Source organism: Ahaetulla prasina, chromosome 4 (assembly GCF_028640845.1).
Source record: "Ahaetulla prasina isolate Xishuangbanna chromosome 4, ASM2864084v1, whole genome shotgun sequence".
Taxonomy (NCBI): Eukaryota; Metazoa; Chordata; class Lepidosauria; order Squamata; family Colubridae; genus Ahaetulla; species Ahaetulla prasina.
The window spans coordinates 76,407,955-76,427,949 of record NC_080542.1 but is presented as its reverse complement, the minus strand read 5'-3'; the positions used below and the strand labels follow the sequence as shown (position 1 = coordinate 76,427,949).

General features: G+C 38.0%; 1 protein-coding gene across 13 annotated transcripts in view; it reads left to right on the top strand.

Annotated features, from left to right (window-relative positions):
• The window catches only part of ITGA9 (integrin subunit alpha 9), a 762,385-nt gene that overhangs the window by 611,206 nt on the left and 131,184 nt on the right, over nt 1-19,995 (top strand). The window contains exon 26 of one of the 13 annotated variants that reach the window (XM_058183153.1): nt 14,914-16,897. The exons of 11 other annotated variants lie outside the window; for them this stretch is intronic. In XM_058183153.1, the coding sequence (XP_058039136.1) occupies nt 14,914-14,919 (6 nt within the window). In that variant the 3' untranslated portion in view covers nt 14,920-16,897. Of the gene's footprint in view, nt 1-14,913; nt 16,898-19,995 lie in introns of those variants that run through there. One more of the 13 variants, XM_058183152.1, reaches the window with a different exon arrangement.

Here is a 19,995-nt window from a genome sequence, read left to right as displayed (position 1 = left end):
TTTAATAGGGATATCAGTCTATAGTTCTTTATTTGTTGCTGATCTGCCTTCTTCTTTTGGTATCAAGGTTATGTATGCCTCCATTCATGAGTCCGGAATTTTAGCTTTAAGTAATAGTTCATTAAATACTTGCAGCATCACATCTTGTAATGTTTTGTATTCCTCTGCTGGTAATCCATCCGGATCCGGTGTCTCCTCATTCTTTTGTCTTTTAATTCCCTCCATTAATTCCATCATTGATATTCTTTCTTCTAACATTTTTTAAAACTTTTCCAGAATTCTGGGTATTTCCACTTTTTCTAAATACTGTTCTATCTTTTTCTCTGCCACTGTCTCTTGATAATACAACCCATTATAATATTTCTCAATTTTTCTCTTCTTTTCCTCCCTTTATAACATACCTTTCCATCTTGGTCTATTAATTGACTTATTAACTCCTTTTCTTTCTCCTTTTTCATTTTATATGCTAACCATCATCCTGGTTTATTTCTATCTTCAAATTTTTTTTGCTTTGTAGCTTTTACTTTATTCGCCAGCTCTTCATTTTCCATTAAATTTATCTTATGCTTTTTTCAAGTCCATCAAATTTTTAATCTTTTTGTCATGAGGATTTTTCTGCAGCTACATCTCTAACCTCTTATATTCCTCTTCCAGTTTCTTTTGCATTTGCCTGTTTTGCTTATTTTGTTTTCCTAAATATGTCAACCCTCTAATACAGTGGTAGTCAACCTGGTCCCTACCGCCTACTAGTGGGCGTTCCAGCTTTCATAGTGGTGGTAAGGTTTTTGTCCGATACTGAAGCACTTTCTTTTTTTTTTAAATTTAATTGACTTTTTGAAAAATTTTCATAGCATTATTTAAAAACATTTTCATTAGGTTTTCATAAAATTCCTCGTGATAATTTAAATTTCTGAAAATATACTATTTGTATCATCCGTGCATAAGTTTAGTTCACGTTACATAAGTGAAACTAAACGGCGCTATAGTGCGACCACAAACAAAAGAGCCTCCTCCCAGAATAGCTCGCGCATCTTCACCACCCCCCAGCTGTAACAGACAAGCAGAGCTGGTAGCCGGCGCCCCCCCCCCAACCCAATCCATGATGCGTGAGAGGCATGCTGTTCTGTCCCCCCACCTCACCTAGGAAGACACATGAGCAAACGACATCTACCAGTAATATATTTTTATAAGCCAACCTGAATCCCTTTAGCAGATAAAAGTTCTGGCAGCTATTCTCCAAATGCCTGCCAAGTTTCTTATCACCTCTAGAAACAGGAGTCAGCATATCTGTAGTCCATTGCTGGGGCAACCAAGAGTTCAAAGATTAGTCAGAAGTCATTCACAAAATCCAAGCCTTAATTCCGGAAAATATCCCATCCAAAGCTCACAATATGCAGTTTTTGTCTGTCACAGAGCCTGCAGAGCAAACCCACCCACTTTTATGCCCTATTGTGGGGCATGGCTCAGTGACTCAATAATCTCTGGCCCTTCCACACCTCTTCCTTTGCTGTGCACGCCTCTCCCTCCGACGCTGCCTGGGATCAATCCAAGATTGATCTTCATCACTCCCTATTAGTGGGTGCTCTGACATGCCTTCCTCCTGGCCTTCAGCTGGAACTTGAGAGGTTGCCAGAAAGGAGGGTCCTGGAGATGGAGGCCTTGTCAGCTCCTCCCATCAGAATGGAAGAGTCCGCTGTCCTTCAGGCCTAAATGTGGAAAAAGTCACCCCAAAGCAAGGGTTGAGTGACAGGAAGAAGCTGCTGCCAGCTCCAGACCTGGGGGTCCACAGGCTCAGCCTGAGCTTTACAAGCCGCTGTAGTAACTGCGTAACCTCGCCAGTTCATCAGAAAGCCCACTACGTATAGACACAGCAAGAATCGGTTGGGCCAAACAGCCCTGCCTTGCAATAAGCATGTTCCAGGCCCAATGCGGGGGGAGTGCATATGCCGGGGGAGTGCATGCACAATGCAGGGCACATGTGCGGAGAAGGGGAGTTGTGTGTGCATGCGCATGGTGGGGTTCGTGCTGCATTATGGGTGTTGGCACTCGTGTGCACGATCACGCACGCACACACACACACACTTCCGGCACGCAACGAGAAAAAGGTTCACCATCACTGCAATAGACCTAGAATATGAAAATTATTGTTTAATTGGAGATTACAATACCATAGTAGATGTTAAAAAAGATTACAAGAGCAACAAGAAAAATAAAAACAGGAAGGAAACATTACCAAAAGAATTTTTTAAAATGGCATCGGAATTAAATTTGAGAAATGTATGGAAAGAAACACATCAAGAAGAAAATCAATACATATTCTACTCCCATCCACATCAATCCTGGACCAGAATTGATATGGCCTGGATGATTGCAGACATTCGGACAGAATTAGAATCAATAGAGATAGGGATAAATGAATGGGCGGACCATAACCCAATCACTACAAAATGGAGAGGATGGACATTTAGAAGATGGACAATGGGCCAAAATATTTGCAGAGACAAAGAGTATAAAAAAATGTTAGAAAAGGAATTGGAATCATTTTTCACAATAAATAAAAAAGAAGATACCTCCCTACAAAATGATTCTTGAAATTTTTTATAGAATTCAGCTGGAATTTCATCTGGGCCTGGAGTCTTATTATTTTTTGCTTTTGAATTGCTCTTTGTATTTCTAATCTTGTTATTTCCTTATTTAATGCTTCTTTTGTTAAATCTGGTAATCTGGGAAAATTCCTTTTTTGGAGGTATCTTTGAATATCTTTCGCTTCAATTTTTTCTTAACTATATAATGCTTGAAAATAATTTACTGCTATACTTTTCTTTTTTTCTTTTTGGAAGTACATCATCCCATCCTCATCCTCTAGGTGTTTTATTAATTTCTTTTTCTTTCTTTTTTTAAATTTATGGCCAACCATCTTCCGGGCTTGTTAACATTTCAAAATAATTTTGTTTAACTGCTCTGATTTTTTGTGCTACTTCTTGGATTAGTAGTTGTAATTTATGTTTAATTAATTCTTTTTCTACTTTAGTTTCTTGATTTTGGTCCTTCCTGTAATTTAGATTCTAATTTGACAATTTTCCTTGGAGTTCTGTAAGCTGTTTCTTTTTAATTCTATTTTTCATTATTGTATATGCTATTGACAAACCCCTTACATAAGCTTTCATTGTATCCCATAAATTTTGAATAGTAGTTTCTTCGTTCCAATTTTCTTTTAAGAAAAGGCCTAATTCTTTTTCTATATATTGAACACTTTCCTTTTCTTTCACTACTCCTTGGTTCATGGTCCATCTTCCTTTCCTCCTGACTTCTCCTTGCCATCTGATTTTTAATGGGTTATGGTCCACCCAGGTATTAGTTGCAATTTCTATTTCTGCAATGTCTTTTCCTGTTTCTGGGTCCATCCACGCCATGTCTAACCTAGACCATGAATTTTGGAGGTTAGAGAAGAAAATATATTGCTTTTTGGGGGAATTGATTTCCCTCCATATATCCTTTAAGTTAAATTCCTAACCCAATTCGAAAAATGCAGTTGGTAATATTTTCCTTTCGTGGTTTTTTTTCCCTCTGGTTTTATAATCTTTTCTAGGGTCTACCACTGCATTAAAGTCACCCAATATACACAGATTATCTGCCTCTAATTCTATTAATTGTTTGTGTAGTTTACTATAGTACTCTCTTAAGTGTGTATTGGGTGCATAAATAACTACAATTAATACTCTTTTTTGTTTTATTGAAATTTCAATCATTAGTGTCCTTCTCTCATTATCTGCATAAATTTGTTTGGGGTTTAACCTTTCCTTTATATAAACTGCTACCCCTCTTTACTTAGATTCTGCTAATGCTACAAATAATTTTCCTAATTTAGGAGCTTCCAAATAGCTACTTTTTCCTTTTGAGATATGCACTTCCTGTAAGCATATTATTTCCATATTCAGTTTTTGAAGTTTGGTAATTATTTGTCTTCGTTTTATAGGTGCATTCAATCCATTCACATTAATTGATATTAAGTTCACCTCCACTTCCACTCCCTCTTGTTTCCTTTTTTGATTTTACTTTTCTTTGTTGCCTTGTTCTCTTATCCCTTCTCTGTCTTGACTTTCCTTATCTAACCTGTCTCTTGAGTCTCCATCTGATTCGTTTTCTTCTATCTGTTGTTCTTCTTGACTCTTTGTTTCTACCTCCTCTCTACTGTCTAATTCTTCCCCAAAACATTGTTTGAAAAATTCCTGTGCCTTCTTTACCGTACCCACTCTTACTTTTTTATGTTCCCAGATAATACCAGAAGATATTAATAATTGAAACATTATTCTATGTTTAATCAGTTTGGAAGAGAGAAATTGGTAATTTCTACATTGATCACAAATTCTTTTTGGCAATTGTTTAAGTATTATAATTTCTTTTCTCTTATAAGTCAATTGGTCTTCTCGAGTCTTTCTGTAAATTTCATCACATATTGATTTCTTTGTGAACCTAACATGAATTTCGCGTGGTAATCTGTGTCTTTTTGCATAATTCGTGTATATTTGGTATACTTTGTCAATGCTATTTCATAATTCCTGTTTATCTATATGTAGGGGTTCTGCTAGTAATTCCACCATAAATTTATAAAGATCCTCTTCTATATTTTCAACTATGTTTTGAAATCTTAAGTAGTGGGAGGATCTTTCTAACTCAAGATGTGTTACTGTCTATTCCAACTCCTTATTCACCGCTATCCATCTCTCCTCCACTGTTTCCAATTTCTTTTTGGATCTTTCTACTCTTGCTTCTACTACCTTTATTTTTTGCTCATTGTTTGCTATAGATTCCTGAATCTTTTCCAGTCTATCGTCTAATTTTTTAATGTCTCCCTTCACCTCACACATGTCCTCTTTCATTTCTTCATGGTTATTAGTCACAGATTCCTGCATTTTCATCATGACCTCTTGAATCATGTTCAGTGAGCTTTGCATGGTTGATACTGATCCTAATTTTTCAGTAACTGACATATCTCTCAATTTGGCAAGATGGCGACCAGCAAGGATGCCCTGGAGCAACGCTCTCTGTAAAAGAGCTCTTTGGAGTTCTTAAGGAGAGCAATCCTTGGGGCCTCTTGTGAAACTTTATTGCCAAAAAACTTTCTCTCTTCGTTTTTGCCTTTTTCGCCCGATATCTTGGCTCGGTTGGGATTGCCGAGGGACGAAAACTGCCAGGGGACAGAGCTACCAAGACTGCCGGAGCTGCAGAGGCCTCCGCCGCTGCCTGGAGTGGCTATCCACTGCCACTTGGGTCAGCGGCTGGTGTGAACATCTGCCGCCACTGATTTCGACCTCCATCTACCGCCGAACTCAAGCCGCACCGCATTCAAGCCGCGGAACTGAAGCAGCGCCGCTTGATTCAAGCCACATTCAAGCCGCGCCACTGCTGCCACTGCCGCCGCCGCAAGCCACATTAAAGCTGCACCGCCGTGCCGCCGAATCCAAGCTGTGGCTACCACCGCCACCGCCGAAAGCTGCATTCAAGTCGCGCCGCCGCGCCGCCGAATCCAAGCCGCGGCTACCGCCGCTGCTGCCGCCAGCCGAATTCAAGCCACGCCGCCGCGCTGCCAAATCCAAGCCGTGACTGCCACCCGCCGCGCCGCTGAATCCAAGCCACGGCTGCCACCGCCACCAAATCGCCACGATAATCGGATCGCGACCGCAACTCCAAGCCGCCAGCCGAAGTGATGCTTGCAACCACCCCAACTTTTGATTTTGAAATTCCCGCCTAAAAAGAGCTGATTGCCAGGGTGAGTCTTTTAAAATTATCTCCATCCCACCAGCATCTACCATCACCGTTATCACTGCTTTCATCCATCTTCATCTTCCCACCACTTCCTTCTCTACAAACTAAAACATCCGCCATCTCTATCAACCACGCTACCACCACTTCCTTCTCTACAAATTACAACATCCACCATCACTATCAACCACGCTACCTCCATCATTAACATCCCCACGAACTAAACCTCACATACTTAAAAAGTGTTATCTTACAGTGAAAAGTTATGGAAAAGAAAGATTAAAGTAGTAAAGCTGTGAAAGAAAAAAAAAGAAGAAAAACAAAACAAAACAAAACAAAACAAAAGTATATAGAGTAATATAGAAATTCTACCTCACTAAATTTGATTCCTACATCCACCCATTCTCCATCTTTTCAACACTGCCACCTAGTGGAAAGATTAAACAACTATTAACATTAATATAATTACAGCAAAATCAACTGTAAAATATTAACTGAAAATCAAACATGCCAGGCAGAAATTCCAATAAAAATCCAAAACGTTCCCGATCAATAGCTGCAAATAATGACCAATGTGAAGATAATTCAAATACAAAATCTCAACAAAATATCATCGAATCCATTCAAGCTAATCTAGAAAAAACTATTACTAACTCTATTATATCAAACATTGAAAAAACCATCATTAACAACATTCAAACAAACTTAGAAAAAAAATTACTAGCACACCTGGATGCACAACTTAATGCACGTTTCACAAACCTGGATGCACAACTTGATGCACGTTTCACAGACCTTGAAAATAAAATTATAGCAAATCTTGAAAATAAAATTACAAACCTGGATGCACGTTTCACAAACCTGGATACACGTTTCACAAACCTGGATATACAACTTGATACACGTTTCTCAAACCTTGAAAATAAAATTATAATAAATCTTGAAAATAAACTTACAACTAAAATAAATAAAACCACAACTGACCAAAAACATCTCCCAACTCAACAAACATTACCTTGTACACAAACTAAATCACAAACTTCTACCAATTACCCTAACAATATAGAAATGCTAGTAAAAGATACAATGGAGAGAGAGAAAAAACTTCAAAATGCTATATTATTTGGTCTAGATATTACAAATGAACCAGATATTGATAAAATACGAAACATCATTTCAAATTACAAATTAACATCCTTTGACCCTAGCAAAATAACCGAAGTCTCTAGAGATGGACCTGAATTCAAATACAACGATGGTTCAATAGCACCCAAATTCTGTAGAATCATATGTAAAAATGAAACCAGCAAAAGAAATCTTATTTATACTATAAACACAATAGCCAAAAACAACCTCAGTTACAACAAACTTAGAGCTAGACCAGACTTATCATTCCTTCAACGTATTAGATCCCGTGAACTTCGTTCAGAGCTCAGACGACGACTTGAAGAAGGAGAAACCAACCTATATATTGACTACCGTGCAGACTGCATAAAAAGAAAATCCTTCAATCAACACATCACCCAATCTCACTCCAATCAAAACACTCAACCATCCACCAAACAAGGCATCCACCCATCTATAAATCAAAACACCCATTCACCCGTCGATCAATCTGCAAATCTTCAACCACCCAATCAAAAACCCCAATCATCAAACGATCAACCACTCATTACTCAACCAACCTACCTTCTATCACCTGTTACAAAAAACCCTCAATCAACTACCAATCAAAACTAGGTATGCACACCCCTTACCTCTCCTACACTTAATTCTACAGGTCTCAAATGTAAACTATTAAATGCAAGAAGTATTGTAAACAAATTACCTGAATTTATCCTCTTATTAAACAATGGTACATTTGACATCATATTTGTTTGTGAAACATGGCTAAACTCATCCCTCACTGACTCCATTATTTCAAACAAAGAATACCAAGTTCTTCGATCAGATCGTGATCACCGCAGAGGTGGTGGAGTAGCTATTTTTTACAAAAAATCACTGAACTTAAAAAATATTCAAGTTGCACATAAACTCTCTCTACCTGAAACTATTGTATGTGACCTGTCCACCAATACCACACTAAGATTCATACTATGCTACAGAGCCCCTGACTACGACATTGCTCATGCAAATATGTTAACCTCACTACTAACATGGGCTACCTCTTGCCCATATCCTCTCATCTTTCTGGGAGACCTAAATCTACCTTCTATAAACTGGAAAACAAATGAATGTACAACCGAACCAATACATACTACTCTTTATAACGCAGTTACAAACCTTGGCCTTGAACAACTAGTAACTAACAATACTAGACTCATGAACTGCCTCGACCTTATTTTTTGCAATAACGCAAACTCAATTTATGGACTACAAGTAAAAGAACCCTTTTCCAACAGTAACCACTGCATGATAGACTTTTATCTAAACATACGCCCTCGCATAAATCATCTCAACAATAGTACTCCAAACTACAATTTTAAAAAAGCCAACTATGACCTTATAAACAATGATCTCTCATTTCTTGACTGGCAAAATCTATTCTCAACCTGTATCACTACAGATGACCACTATAAAGTATTCCTACTTGAAATCAATAAAATCATCAAACTATATGTACCACAAATCATCACCAAAATCAAAAGGAAAAGCAAATTTCCCATATCAATAAAAAAGCTTCAATCAAAAAAAAAAATCCCTCTGGAAAAAAACCAAAAAGGGTTATGTAGGAAACTTCAAAAACCGCTACAAAAATATTTGCAACCAAATAAAAACAGAATGTAACACTTACCACACCAAACAAGAAGAAGACCTTCTACGCACCAATTCCAGTCATGCTTTTTATAATTTTGTAAACAATAAACTTAAAGAAACAAGATCCATTCCACCACTAAAAGAACCTAACGGCAAAGAATGTACTGACAAAACAGTTAAAGCAAACCTCTTTAACACATTCTTTGGCTCAGTCTTTGTAAACAGTGATGGCTCATATCCAACATTCCTCAATCGTACCAAAAATGTTAACAACGACCTAACACATATAGACTTCACAGAAGATAATGTTGAAAAAGCCCTTCGCAACCTAAAACCATCATTATCTATCGGACCAGATGGACTATGTGCATACTTCTTAAAAAAACTTTCAATTAATATAGCTGAACCCCTAAGCATAATTTTTAATAAAGCCTTCAAAACTTGTTCCCTTCCGAAACTCTGGTCTCTAGCCACAGTCATCCCTATCTTCAAAAAAGGAGATCCAAGCCTTGTTGAAAACTACAGACCTATCTCTCTATGTTGTGTCTCATGCAAAGTAATGGAATCCATCATTAACCAATCCATTACACTCCATCTTGAAACAAACAACCTTCTATCTAATAAACAATTTGGTTTCAGAAAAAAATTGTCTTGTAACCTACAACTACTCCACTGCAAAAATATATGGACTACCAACTTTGATCAAGGAAAAACAATAGATGCAATCTACATAGACTTCTGCAAAGCTTTTGATTCAGTAGTACATGATAAACTACTCCTTAAGCTAAAATCCTACGGTATTTCGGGACCTCTTCACAGTTGGATAAATGCCTTTCTGTCAAACAGACAACAAGTAGTCAAAATTGGCAACGCTATATCGAATCCTGTTCCTGTCAAAAGTGGCGTTCCCCAAGGTAGTGTTCTTGGACCAACACTCTTCATACTATACATAAATGATCTCTGTGACTTAATCTCAAGTTATTGTGTTCTCTTTGCTGATGATGTCAAACTATTTAATACCACTAATAATACTTCTACCCTTCAAGAAGACCTCAACTTTATTTCTGATTGGTCTAAAACTTGGCAACTCCAAATCTCAACCAGCAAATGCTCAGTCTTACATATTGGAAAAAAGAAGCCCAACATCAAGTACAAACTTGATGGACATTACCTAACTGACGACCCCCCACCCTGTCAAAGATCTTGGAGTTCTCATATCTAATGACCTTAATGCCAAAGCCCACTGCAACTACATAGCAAAAAAGCCCTAAGAGTTGTAAACCTAATTTTACGCAGCTTCTTTTCAAAAAACTCTACACTACTAAGTAGGGCATACAAAACATTTGCCAGACCTATTCTTGAATACAGCTCATCCATCTGGAACCCATACCACATCTCTGACATAAACACAATAGAACGAGTCCAGAAATATTTTACTAGAAGAGTTCTTCACTCCTCCGAAAACAACAAAATACCTTATACCGACAGACTTGAAATCCTGGGATTAGAAAACTTACAACTCAGTCGACTTCGTCATGACCTGTGTTTAACACACAAAATCATCTATTGCAATATCCTTCCTATAAAAGACTACTTCAGCTTCAATTGCAATATTACAAGAGCAAAAAATAGATTTAAGCTAAATGTCAATCGCTTCAAACTTGATTGCAGAAAATATGACTTCTGTAACAGAGTTGTTAATGCTTGGAACTCATTACCTGACTCCATAGTCTCTACTCAAAATCCCAAAATCTTCAACCAAAGCTGTCTACTATTGACCTCACCCCATTCCTGAGAGGACTATAAGGGGCGTGCATAAGAGCACAAATGTGCCTACCGTTCCTGTCTTATTGTTCCCTTCATTATATCCAATTAATATAGTTGATGCATAATTTTAATTATATATATATATATATATATATTCTTCAAGATATGCTGTTTTATCTATGACATTTGTTTGTGTATACTGTTGTGACAAAATAAATAAATAAATAAAAATTAATAAATCTGTTATTAATTTCTGGATTGTCTTTTTTACTGTTTTTTGTGACAGCAGTTGTATTTGACATTTTAATTTTTTGAAGGAGACTATTCCACAACACCATATATGTCTAATTTACTACTCCACTACTCCATTCTATGCCTGTATCTCTTTCTATCTCTAGTCTTCCATCTTAAACTTATTATAATACAAATACAATTACAACATAGATAGTTAATCACCTTAATCCAACTGATTATAACAATCAATTTTCTGTATCCACTTAATTATATATAACAGCAATCTGTGTTTGCTATTAATTATTAATGTTTACTTAATCGGAACTCTCAGCCCACAATTATTTTCAAATTTATAATAATAAGAGAAAAACTAATATATTTCCTATTATTGGAGAATATAACTTAATAAACAATTAAAAGAAAAGAAAAGATGAGAAGAGCCAATAAGTATTAAAAAGAAAAAAGAAAAATAAATCACTAAAAGATAACAGAAATATATAACTATATTAAGTATTAATATTATTATATATTTTTATATTGAGTCATAAATATCAAGTTCCTTCCAGTCTATAGATCTTCCTCCTTTTTTTTTTTTTACCCTGTTTTCCAAACTTGAAAATGGCGGCTTCCTCCAATTTGCCCAGTCATTGTCCCTTTGCTACACTTCCTCTGTCTCTATCTCCAAATGTGATTCTTTCTTTTTTACTTTCTCCAATCCGTTTGCCACCTCTGCACACCTTCAACACTTCACACAATCTCAGTCTCAGGTCTAACTTTCCATTTGATTTTCTCAGCAATCCAATCCCTCTCAACACTGTTCATTTGATACTTTCACTCTCACTCTGTCTTCCTTTTGTTCCCACTGCTAAGGCACAGCTTTTTACTCTTTGAAGACTCACTCTATTCCTCGTCTGCCATCTCCACAATTTCACTGAAAGAGTTCAGATATTTCACCTCTTATAAAACTCCTTTCGTCTATGCTTCTTGTTGCTTTTCACTGATCCGCTTCCTCATTATACGTTCAGGCCGTCACGTCTCTGGACCTGGCTTTGGCAGCCAGTCTCTTTCATGATGGATTCGGGGGGGGGGGGGTGTTCCACACTCCATGATGGGGGATTGCCCTTCTCCCCGCCACTTCTGAGCTATCCCCCCTTCAATAACTGTCCTCTTCAAGGTTCAGCTTTACTGTTACCGGCTTCCAGATGTGAAAAATTGGGCAAAATAATAATAATAATAATAATAATAATAATAATAATAATAATAATAATAATAATAATAATAATAATAATAATAATTTAATTTGTATACCGCCCTTCTCCCGAAGGACTCAGCATAAAATACAACAATATTAAACAATACAATATTAAACACATACAATATTAAAAACAAACATTAAAAACTTATTCAATTTGGCCGAATATTAAAACACGATCAACCCTTTAAAATTAATAAAGATTACAAACCCATAAAATTATCTAAAGATTTTAAAAATCAAGCCAGTCCAGCAAGACGGAATAAATAAGTCTTAAGTTCATGGCGAAAGGTCCGAAGGTCAGGTAGTAGAAGCAGAGCCTCCAATCCCTTGCACTGCATAAGCGTGACAGCTATCCTGGAAGCTACTAGGCCTTTTATAGAGTGGTATTAGTATCTCACTTTATTTTGATTGTATCCCTCTATTAATGCAATTTAGGATTGCATTGGCTTTTTGGCTGCCCCTGCACACCGCTGTCTCATATTTAGCTGGTTGTCCACTGAGACTCCAAGATCCCTTTCACAGTAATTGCTATTAAGCCTGGTTTCACCCAGTTTATATGTGTACTTTTGGTTTTTCTAAGTGTAGGAGTTTACTTTTCTCTACATTGAATTTCATTTTGTTAGATAGGGCCCAGTGTTCAAGCCTGTCAAGATCCATCTGGATCTTGAGTTTATCTTCTAGGGTGTTAGCTATTCCTGCCAGCTTACTATCATCTGCAAATTTGGTAAGTTCCCCTTCTATTCCCTCATCTAAGTTGTTTATCGAGATATTGAAGAGTACTGGGCCTAAGATGGAACTTTGTGACACCTCACTGTTTACTTCTGTCCATGTAGACTTAGACCCATTAAGGACTACTCGTTGAGTACGGTTTGTTAGCCAGTTGCAAATTCATCTGGTAGTGAAGCTATCTATCCCATTTTTTTCTAGCTTATGAAGAAGTAGGTTGTAGTTTACTTTGTTGAATGCCTTGCTGAAATCTAAGTATATTATGTCCACAGTATTTCGCTGGTCTAATAATTTAGTCACTGTCTTGAAGAATGAAATAAGATTGGTTGGTACGATCTGTTTTTAACAAACCCATGCTGGCTGCTAATTATTACTTTACTCATTTCTAGCTGTTGGCAGATTTTTAAAATTATCTTTTCCAGTATCTTCCCGGGTATTGATGTTAGGCTGACTGGTCTATAGTTTCCTGGGTCTGTTTTTTCCCCTTTTTTGACGATGGGAACCACATCAGATCTTTTTCAGTCCTCTGGTCGTTCCCCGGTGTTCCAGGTTTTTTGAAAGATGTGGTGCAGTGGTTCTGAGATGACATCTGCCATTTCCTTCAGAACTCTGAAATATAATCCATCAGATGCTGGTGATTTGTATTCATCAAGATCAGATAGGTGTTCTCTTACTATATTTTTTTGCTTATTTAAACTTTTATTTCCAGTTTGTTTTTTACAGTTATGTTTCTGGTAGATTGGGCTATAATTTCTTTTTTGTGAAGTCCAATGCAAAGAATGAGTCAAGCAGCTCTGCTTTCTCTTTGTTGCTTGTTAATTCCTTGCTGTCTTTTCTCTTTAGTGGACCGTTTCCTTGTTTCTTTCTTTCTTTTTTGTTATTTATATGTTGGAAGAAACTTTTTTTGTTATCTTTGACTTTTGTTGCAAGTCTTTGTTCATTCTGAGCCTTTGCTTTTCTGACTTTGTCTTTGCAGATTCTGGCTATCTGCTGATATCCTGCCTTAGTTACGTGTTCCTCTTTCCATTTTTTGTACTTGTCCTTTTTGTCTTTCAATTTGTCAGACAGAGTTTTGTGCAGCCATGCTGGTTTCTTCTTGATTTCTTGTTTTTCTTTCTCAGCGGTACTGTGCTGGTCCGGGCTTTTATGATCCTATTTTCCATAGTTTCCCAAGCTTCTTAAGTTGTTTTCCCCTTTCGGATTTTCATCCAAGGAATCTTTCCCAAGTTCTCTCTGAGTTTATTAAAATCAGCTCTTTTAAAATCTAAGACTCTGGTATCATTATGTTCTATTGCTTGTGTTTCTGTTATGTTGAATTCTAGTATGACATGGTCACTCTCACCCAAGGTTTCTGCTGTTTCAACTCCCTCTATCACTTCTTCTCTGCTTGTAAATATTAAGTGCACTATGGCTAGTTCCCTCCGCTACCTTTTGTTAGCTAGGTTGGTTAGGAACCTATTTGATTTTTCACTTGGTGCAGAATTAGTTTTCCAATTGTTATCAGGGTAATTGAAGTCCCCTATTACTAGTGCAGTGTGTTTCCTACATACGTTTGTTAGTTGTTAGTTGGTTGGCAAAAAAAAAAAAAAGAATTTTCTGCTTGATTGGGTGGCCTATAGTATACACCTATGGTCATGTCATTCTTCTTCTTTTCTTTTATGTTGACCCATATGCCTTCTAGGAGATTTTCATCTTTGGTTTCATGCAATTCTGTAGCAATTTTACCTGCTGAAATCATTGTTAAATTAACTTCCTGAGTTTTAATGGAAAGTAGGTACACTTATTTTGTATTGATTCTACTCAACAAATTAGAAACAAATTTCTTGGTAAAAATAGATCAGTTAAAGCACAATGGAGATAGTGAAAGTCTTTAATGAATAATGACTGGACATTCGTTGCAATGTATGTATCAAACAGATGAGTCTCTTCTCCAAGATAAGACTGTTTAAATCACTTTAAGTATGAATGTGCTACAAATCTGTTTGCTAGGTAGTTTTGTGAATAACTCCAGAAAACATTGGCTTCGCCACCTTCATAGGCAAATTGCCAAATTGCATTACAAATTTATTTCTTAAGTTAATTCTTGATTGATGGGGGGAATAGCTCTATATGCTACTTGGAATGGAATGGAATGTAAACACCAAACCTCAATAAAAGCTTTTTCAATGTGGTAAGAAATTTAAAAATATATAATGCTGGCATTCTAATTGCATTCTTTAATTTATCCAATTTTGTGCTCTTTGCTTGACATTTTACAGTAAATCAGGTTCTGTTCTTAGCAGGTTAATCATAGGTTCAGAATATATACTGTAAATAAGTTTATAATTGTTTCCATATTTCCATAATAATTTTCCTTTATTTATGTTCATACAGTTCATTTTTCTTCTATATCATTGTTTAAAATCTATCAGATCTAAGGTAGCACTAACCCTAACACTGCCCAAGGAGCTGCTGATCCAGTTCTACAGAGGAATTATTGAGTCTGTCATCGGCACCTCTATAACTGTCTATTTTGGTTCTGCAATCCAACAAGACAGACACAGACTTCAGAGGATAATTAGAACTGCAGAAAAAACAATTGCTACCAACCTGCCTTCCATTGAGGATCTGTATACTGCAGGAGTCAAAAAGAGGGCTGTGAAAATATTTACAGACCCTTCACATCCTGGACATAAACTGTTTCAACTCCTACCCTCAAAACGACACTATAGAGCACTGCACACCAGAACAACTAGATACAAGAACAGTTTTTTCCCCAAACGCCATCACTCTGCTAAACAAATAATTCCCGCAACACTGTCAAACTATTTACTAAATCTGCACTATTAATCTTCTCATTGTTCCCATCACCCATCTCCTAACACTTATGACTGTAACTTTGTTGCTTGTATCCTTACGATTTATACTGATATTGCTTCCTGATTGGTTAATTGTAGCCTATGACTATCATTAAGTGTTGTATCATTAAGTGTTAAATTTTTACCCTATGACTATCATTAAGTGTTGTAAGTGTTGTACCTTGATGAAGGTATCTTTTCTTATATGTACACCAAGAGCAAATGCACCAAGACAAATTCCTTGTGTGTCCAATCATACTTGGCCAATAAAAATTCTATTCTATTCTATTCTAACCCTAAGCTCACTTTTTATGAATTGCTCTAATGTGATGATACTTTTTAAAATATTAAGCACTAAAACAATAAAAGATTGAATGTTGTATGAGTGAAATTACAGGCAGCTCCAAGCATTACATCTGGCTGGCACATTTCCTTTTTCACAACAATGTTGCCAAAATCTTGAAAAGATGAATTACTTCCTATTTTCACAATGTTCACTGGACATCTTGCTAATGAAGGCAGTATGGTAGATCAAAAACCTTTTCAGTTTGATTTTTCTCCATGGATCTGAAAGGTCACATATGGGCAGTGCATGTCGTTTCTCTCTATCTATGACTTATGGAATCTCCCACTCTTCTTCATAATCCAGCTAATTAGCTATTAATTGCACAACAGAAAAAATACCACTGTTCTGGCATTGCTAATACATTGTTCATTAGATTTGAAAGGAAGATACTTTTTAACCTCCTCCAGTAATTCAAGTAACTGTAGGAAGCTGTTTATTTGAATCCCAAGGATGGGATATTAATATCCTTATATATTTGAGACCAGAATATGTGTCTGCAAGCATAACTTAGTGTGTGTGAATATGTGCCCATGGATGTAAATATGTATTCATCAGGGGAAGGAAGGAAAGTTATGACAGGAGAATCTGACTCCAGAGGATCTTTGTTTTCTATTACCGTGTTTTCCCCAAAATAAGACCCTGTTTTATTTTTTTTCCGCTAAAAAGGCACCAGGTCTTATTTTTAGGAATGGGGGATGTCATGTACTGACTCACTTTACTTGCGCATATTGCCCCCAGCCTCTTTTTCGCTATCAGAGGTCTTCAGGAACTTCTTCATCCGGCAAGGCCAGCAAGGCTTTTCTGAAGGCCTCTGCAGCCGATAACAGAACTCTGGATTGATCCAGAGCTCTGTTATCGGTTACAGAGGCCTTCAGGAAAGCCTTGCCAACTGCAGAAGAAGAAATGGGCCAAGGTGTATGAGGCCTGGCTGCAACTTTCCGAAGGTAAGTAGTAGGGCAGCTCCACACACTCACCCATCTCTACCCTAGCTTAATTTTTGTCAGAGTATGAATATTCATAGTTTGGAATAGATCAGCCAATGGGGACTGAATGGAGACATGATAACGAAATCAGCCAATGAATAGGTATAGCAACTAAATCAGCCAATGGAAGCTGATTGGTGAATTGAAACTGAAACTGAAAAGAGCCTGGGTGTGGTTCTGTGTTAAGCTCTGAGCTCTGAAACTTGTCTGTCTACTGTACTTTGCTTGTGTTTTGCTTGTAACTGCTACATTGGAAGATATCTGCTATTGGTATTGTAAATTTACTTCATGTATTATCTACATAAAGAAGTTAATGAATCCCGCTGAATCAGTTTTCCTGTGTGTGCTTTCTGGATTTAATTTCTACAACAAACTCTGTTAATTTTTATCTGTGCACCCTAGAGTGGGCGGGGTCTTAATTACGGTTTCTTTTGGGGGAAGGGCTTATATTGGGTGCACATGTAAAAATGTAAAAATCAAGCTAGGGCTTACTTTCTGAGTAGGTCGTATTTTCAGCTGTTTTGCCTACGGGCTCTATTTATAGATTTATTTATTCTTAATGAGGCATTATGAAATTATGTATTAAATCAATGCTAACCAGAAGTGAGAGTGGGAAATAGAAGTGATGAAATTCTTGCCATTTCCAAAGACATAATTTATGCCATTCGGAATGTGAAGTGGGTGTGAAGTAGAATTGGTTTTGTCAAGCTTTTTAGCTGACAAAAATTTATATTTAGAAACTCCCCTATCTCAAGATTGTTTGGAACCTGATTTGAAGAAACAGATTTTCTTCTTTTTTCCATATGCAGAAAATCATCCAGTAGAATTACTTAATTACTTAATAAGGCAGCAGCATCGAATGCACTTGAGATTCACAAGCTTATCTCTATAGCTCCCCCTTCCCAATATCAGATACTCAAGGCACCCGTTGCCCTCTTTAAAACCAGTGTTCTCCGTATTGGTGAAGACAGCAGCCAGGAATGGGTTGTACTCATCTGTTCAGATTGATGGACTGAGTCTGACGAAGTTGTTAAGTCCCGCCTATGTTGCTAGGGGACTCAGCTTTTGACTCAGTCCATCAGACTGGACAGATGGATTGAGAGTTTCTCCTCCATTCCTGGACTTGCTATTCTCTTTATATTATTTTTTTCCTGATTGATTTCTAGACTTTCAACTTTTTGGATTTGTGAGTTTAACAAAAACCTTTCATAGTTGGATTTGAAGTCCCCGTAGGTTAGAGCTTCGGCTCTGGCCATTGACAGGGGCTTCTCAGCTGCTACTAAGCTACTTTAGAGCTCATTTAGTGTCCCGTTGATTAGCAAGCGATCCAGGATCCCTCAATGGAGTCAAGTGCTCCCGAAGGCACTGAGAGTCAGATAGTGGAGCTCCACGCTCCCGAGACCAGCGGGGAATGGGATATTAGCCTTTTGGCGATTATTGCAAGGGCTTGTCAAGCGGCCATTTTTCAGAGAAGAGACAGTTCCCATCTGACACTTTCTTTTACAACTAGAGCCTTGTGCTCTCTTTTGGCCTGCCTGCATCCGTGGCCATAACCCTGAGTCCACTTCCCACATATCGGAGGGAGCAGACACAGCAGCAGTTATTTAACGCTGAGTGGAGTTTCATGCTCTCTGTACTGCTGCCGCCATTTTGAACATTGCCGTTTTGACAGCTTAACCACCCATTTGAATTTGCGCTCTTTTTAATTCCCGTGGCGCATCATTGATATAGGAGCCTTGCACTCTGACCTAACCGCAGACCAGGGATTTAATTTCTAGCGAGCACTATTGTTTATTCACGGCTGTGGCTAATTGACTGCTCCCTCCTAATTTCTATTTCAAATGCCATTACTGGCTTGGCGCTGTTCTAGCCGGCATTATTAGAAGACTTGTGCTTCCCAAAGAGCAACTGTGAGTTAAGCCTTACTGAATCCGACGGCCCTGCCTACACTGATTAACACATTTATACAACGGTATTGTCAGCCTCCGCTTTAATTTAGTGTATTTCTCCTACTAGATTATCTGACTATTTTATTACCTTGTTAAAAGTTTGCTCTACTGATTGTCTTACATGCTTTATGGAGAAGGGGGGGAGGTTTTCACTGTTCCCAGCGTCGGCTGACATTGTATGTGGGGGAGAGGGGAAATGCCATTTTCAAAACCAGAGGTTTGAATTGTGTTGGCGCGTGAATGTAACGGCAGCTGCTGATTCCACATTCCATTCGGAAGATTGACAGAGGGAAAATATCGGAAGTGAAACTACACGTGGCTGAGGAGAAAGAAGACATTGGACTATTATTGTATGACCTCTAGTAGGGGGAGGGTTCAGGAGAGAATATGACTCTGGGGATTTGATTTACTTCCAGTTCCAGCTTTGCTTTCACCGCATCCAGACTTGTATGATAAAGATTACCAAATTCTTCAACATGATGAAGTTGGGTTTTTTATTTTCTCAAACACTGATCTGGGGCAGGCTGACATTAAGCTGGAACTCACCCAAAATCAGTCATCCCGGATCACAACCGAGGGGACTGATTTTTTTTTTTTCCCATAACGATGTCAGAGCACGAATACGAACCTGATGAGGAACAGCTGGCAGACATCTCATCCCAGGACCATTGCAAACAAGCTGATAAAAAATATTTTCTGGGAAAAAAGCCAACCTCAGAAGATGAGCTGGAGGAGTCAGAAGCAGCTTTGGCAGCCACGTCGGGCCCTCCCACATATTCAGGAATTTCTGCAGAGTGGCTGGAGAAATTACAACTAGAGGAAAAACAGGAGAAGGCCAAACTGGATTTTAAAAGTTTTCCAGACCCAGGGGAACCACAATCTGGAGTTACTAGACGTAAACAACAAAGAAAACTCTCTGCTTGGCAACAAGAGCAGCAAATCAAAGATCAGTTACAGATTGCAGAAGCTGTGAGACTGTATCGTGAGGCGAAAGAGCGACAGAGATATCGTGAAAGGTATGAAAACCCCACCCAAACGCCCTGGGGGGAGAGGGAAGAGGTGGAAACAGAAATTTCAATGGCCACCGGTGATGTAGCATACACCAGAGAGCTTCAGGAGGACCGAGAGCCTGAGCTGCGTTCTCCAGGAGCTGCAGATATGGCCACGGGTCAGGGGGTCCCCACTCCACAAATGTTGCCTCGCAGAAGAAAAAAACCTAAAATTCCACCAATTCCCAGAAAGTTTGATGGGGACCCCAAAGAATTAGGCTTATTCCAGGCTATGGTGGATAGCCACATGCAAGAATGGGGGGAAGATTATCTGTCAGAAGCCTCTAGAGTAAGAAGCATGACTCAAGTCTTGAGCGGTAGGGCGGCTT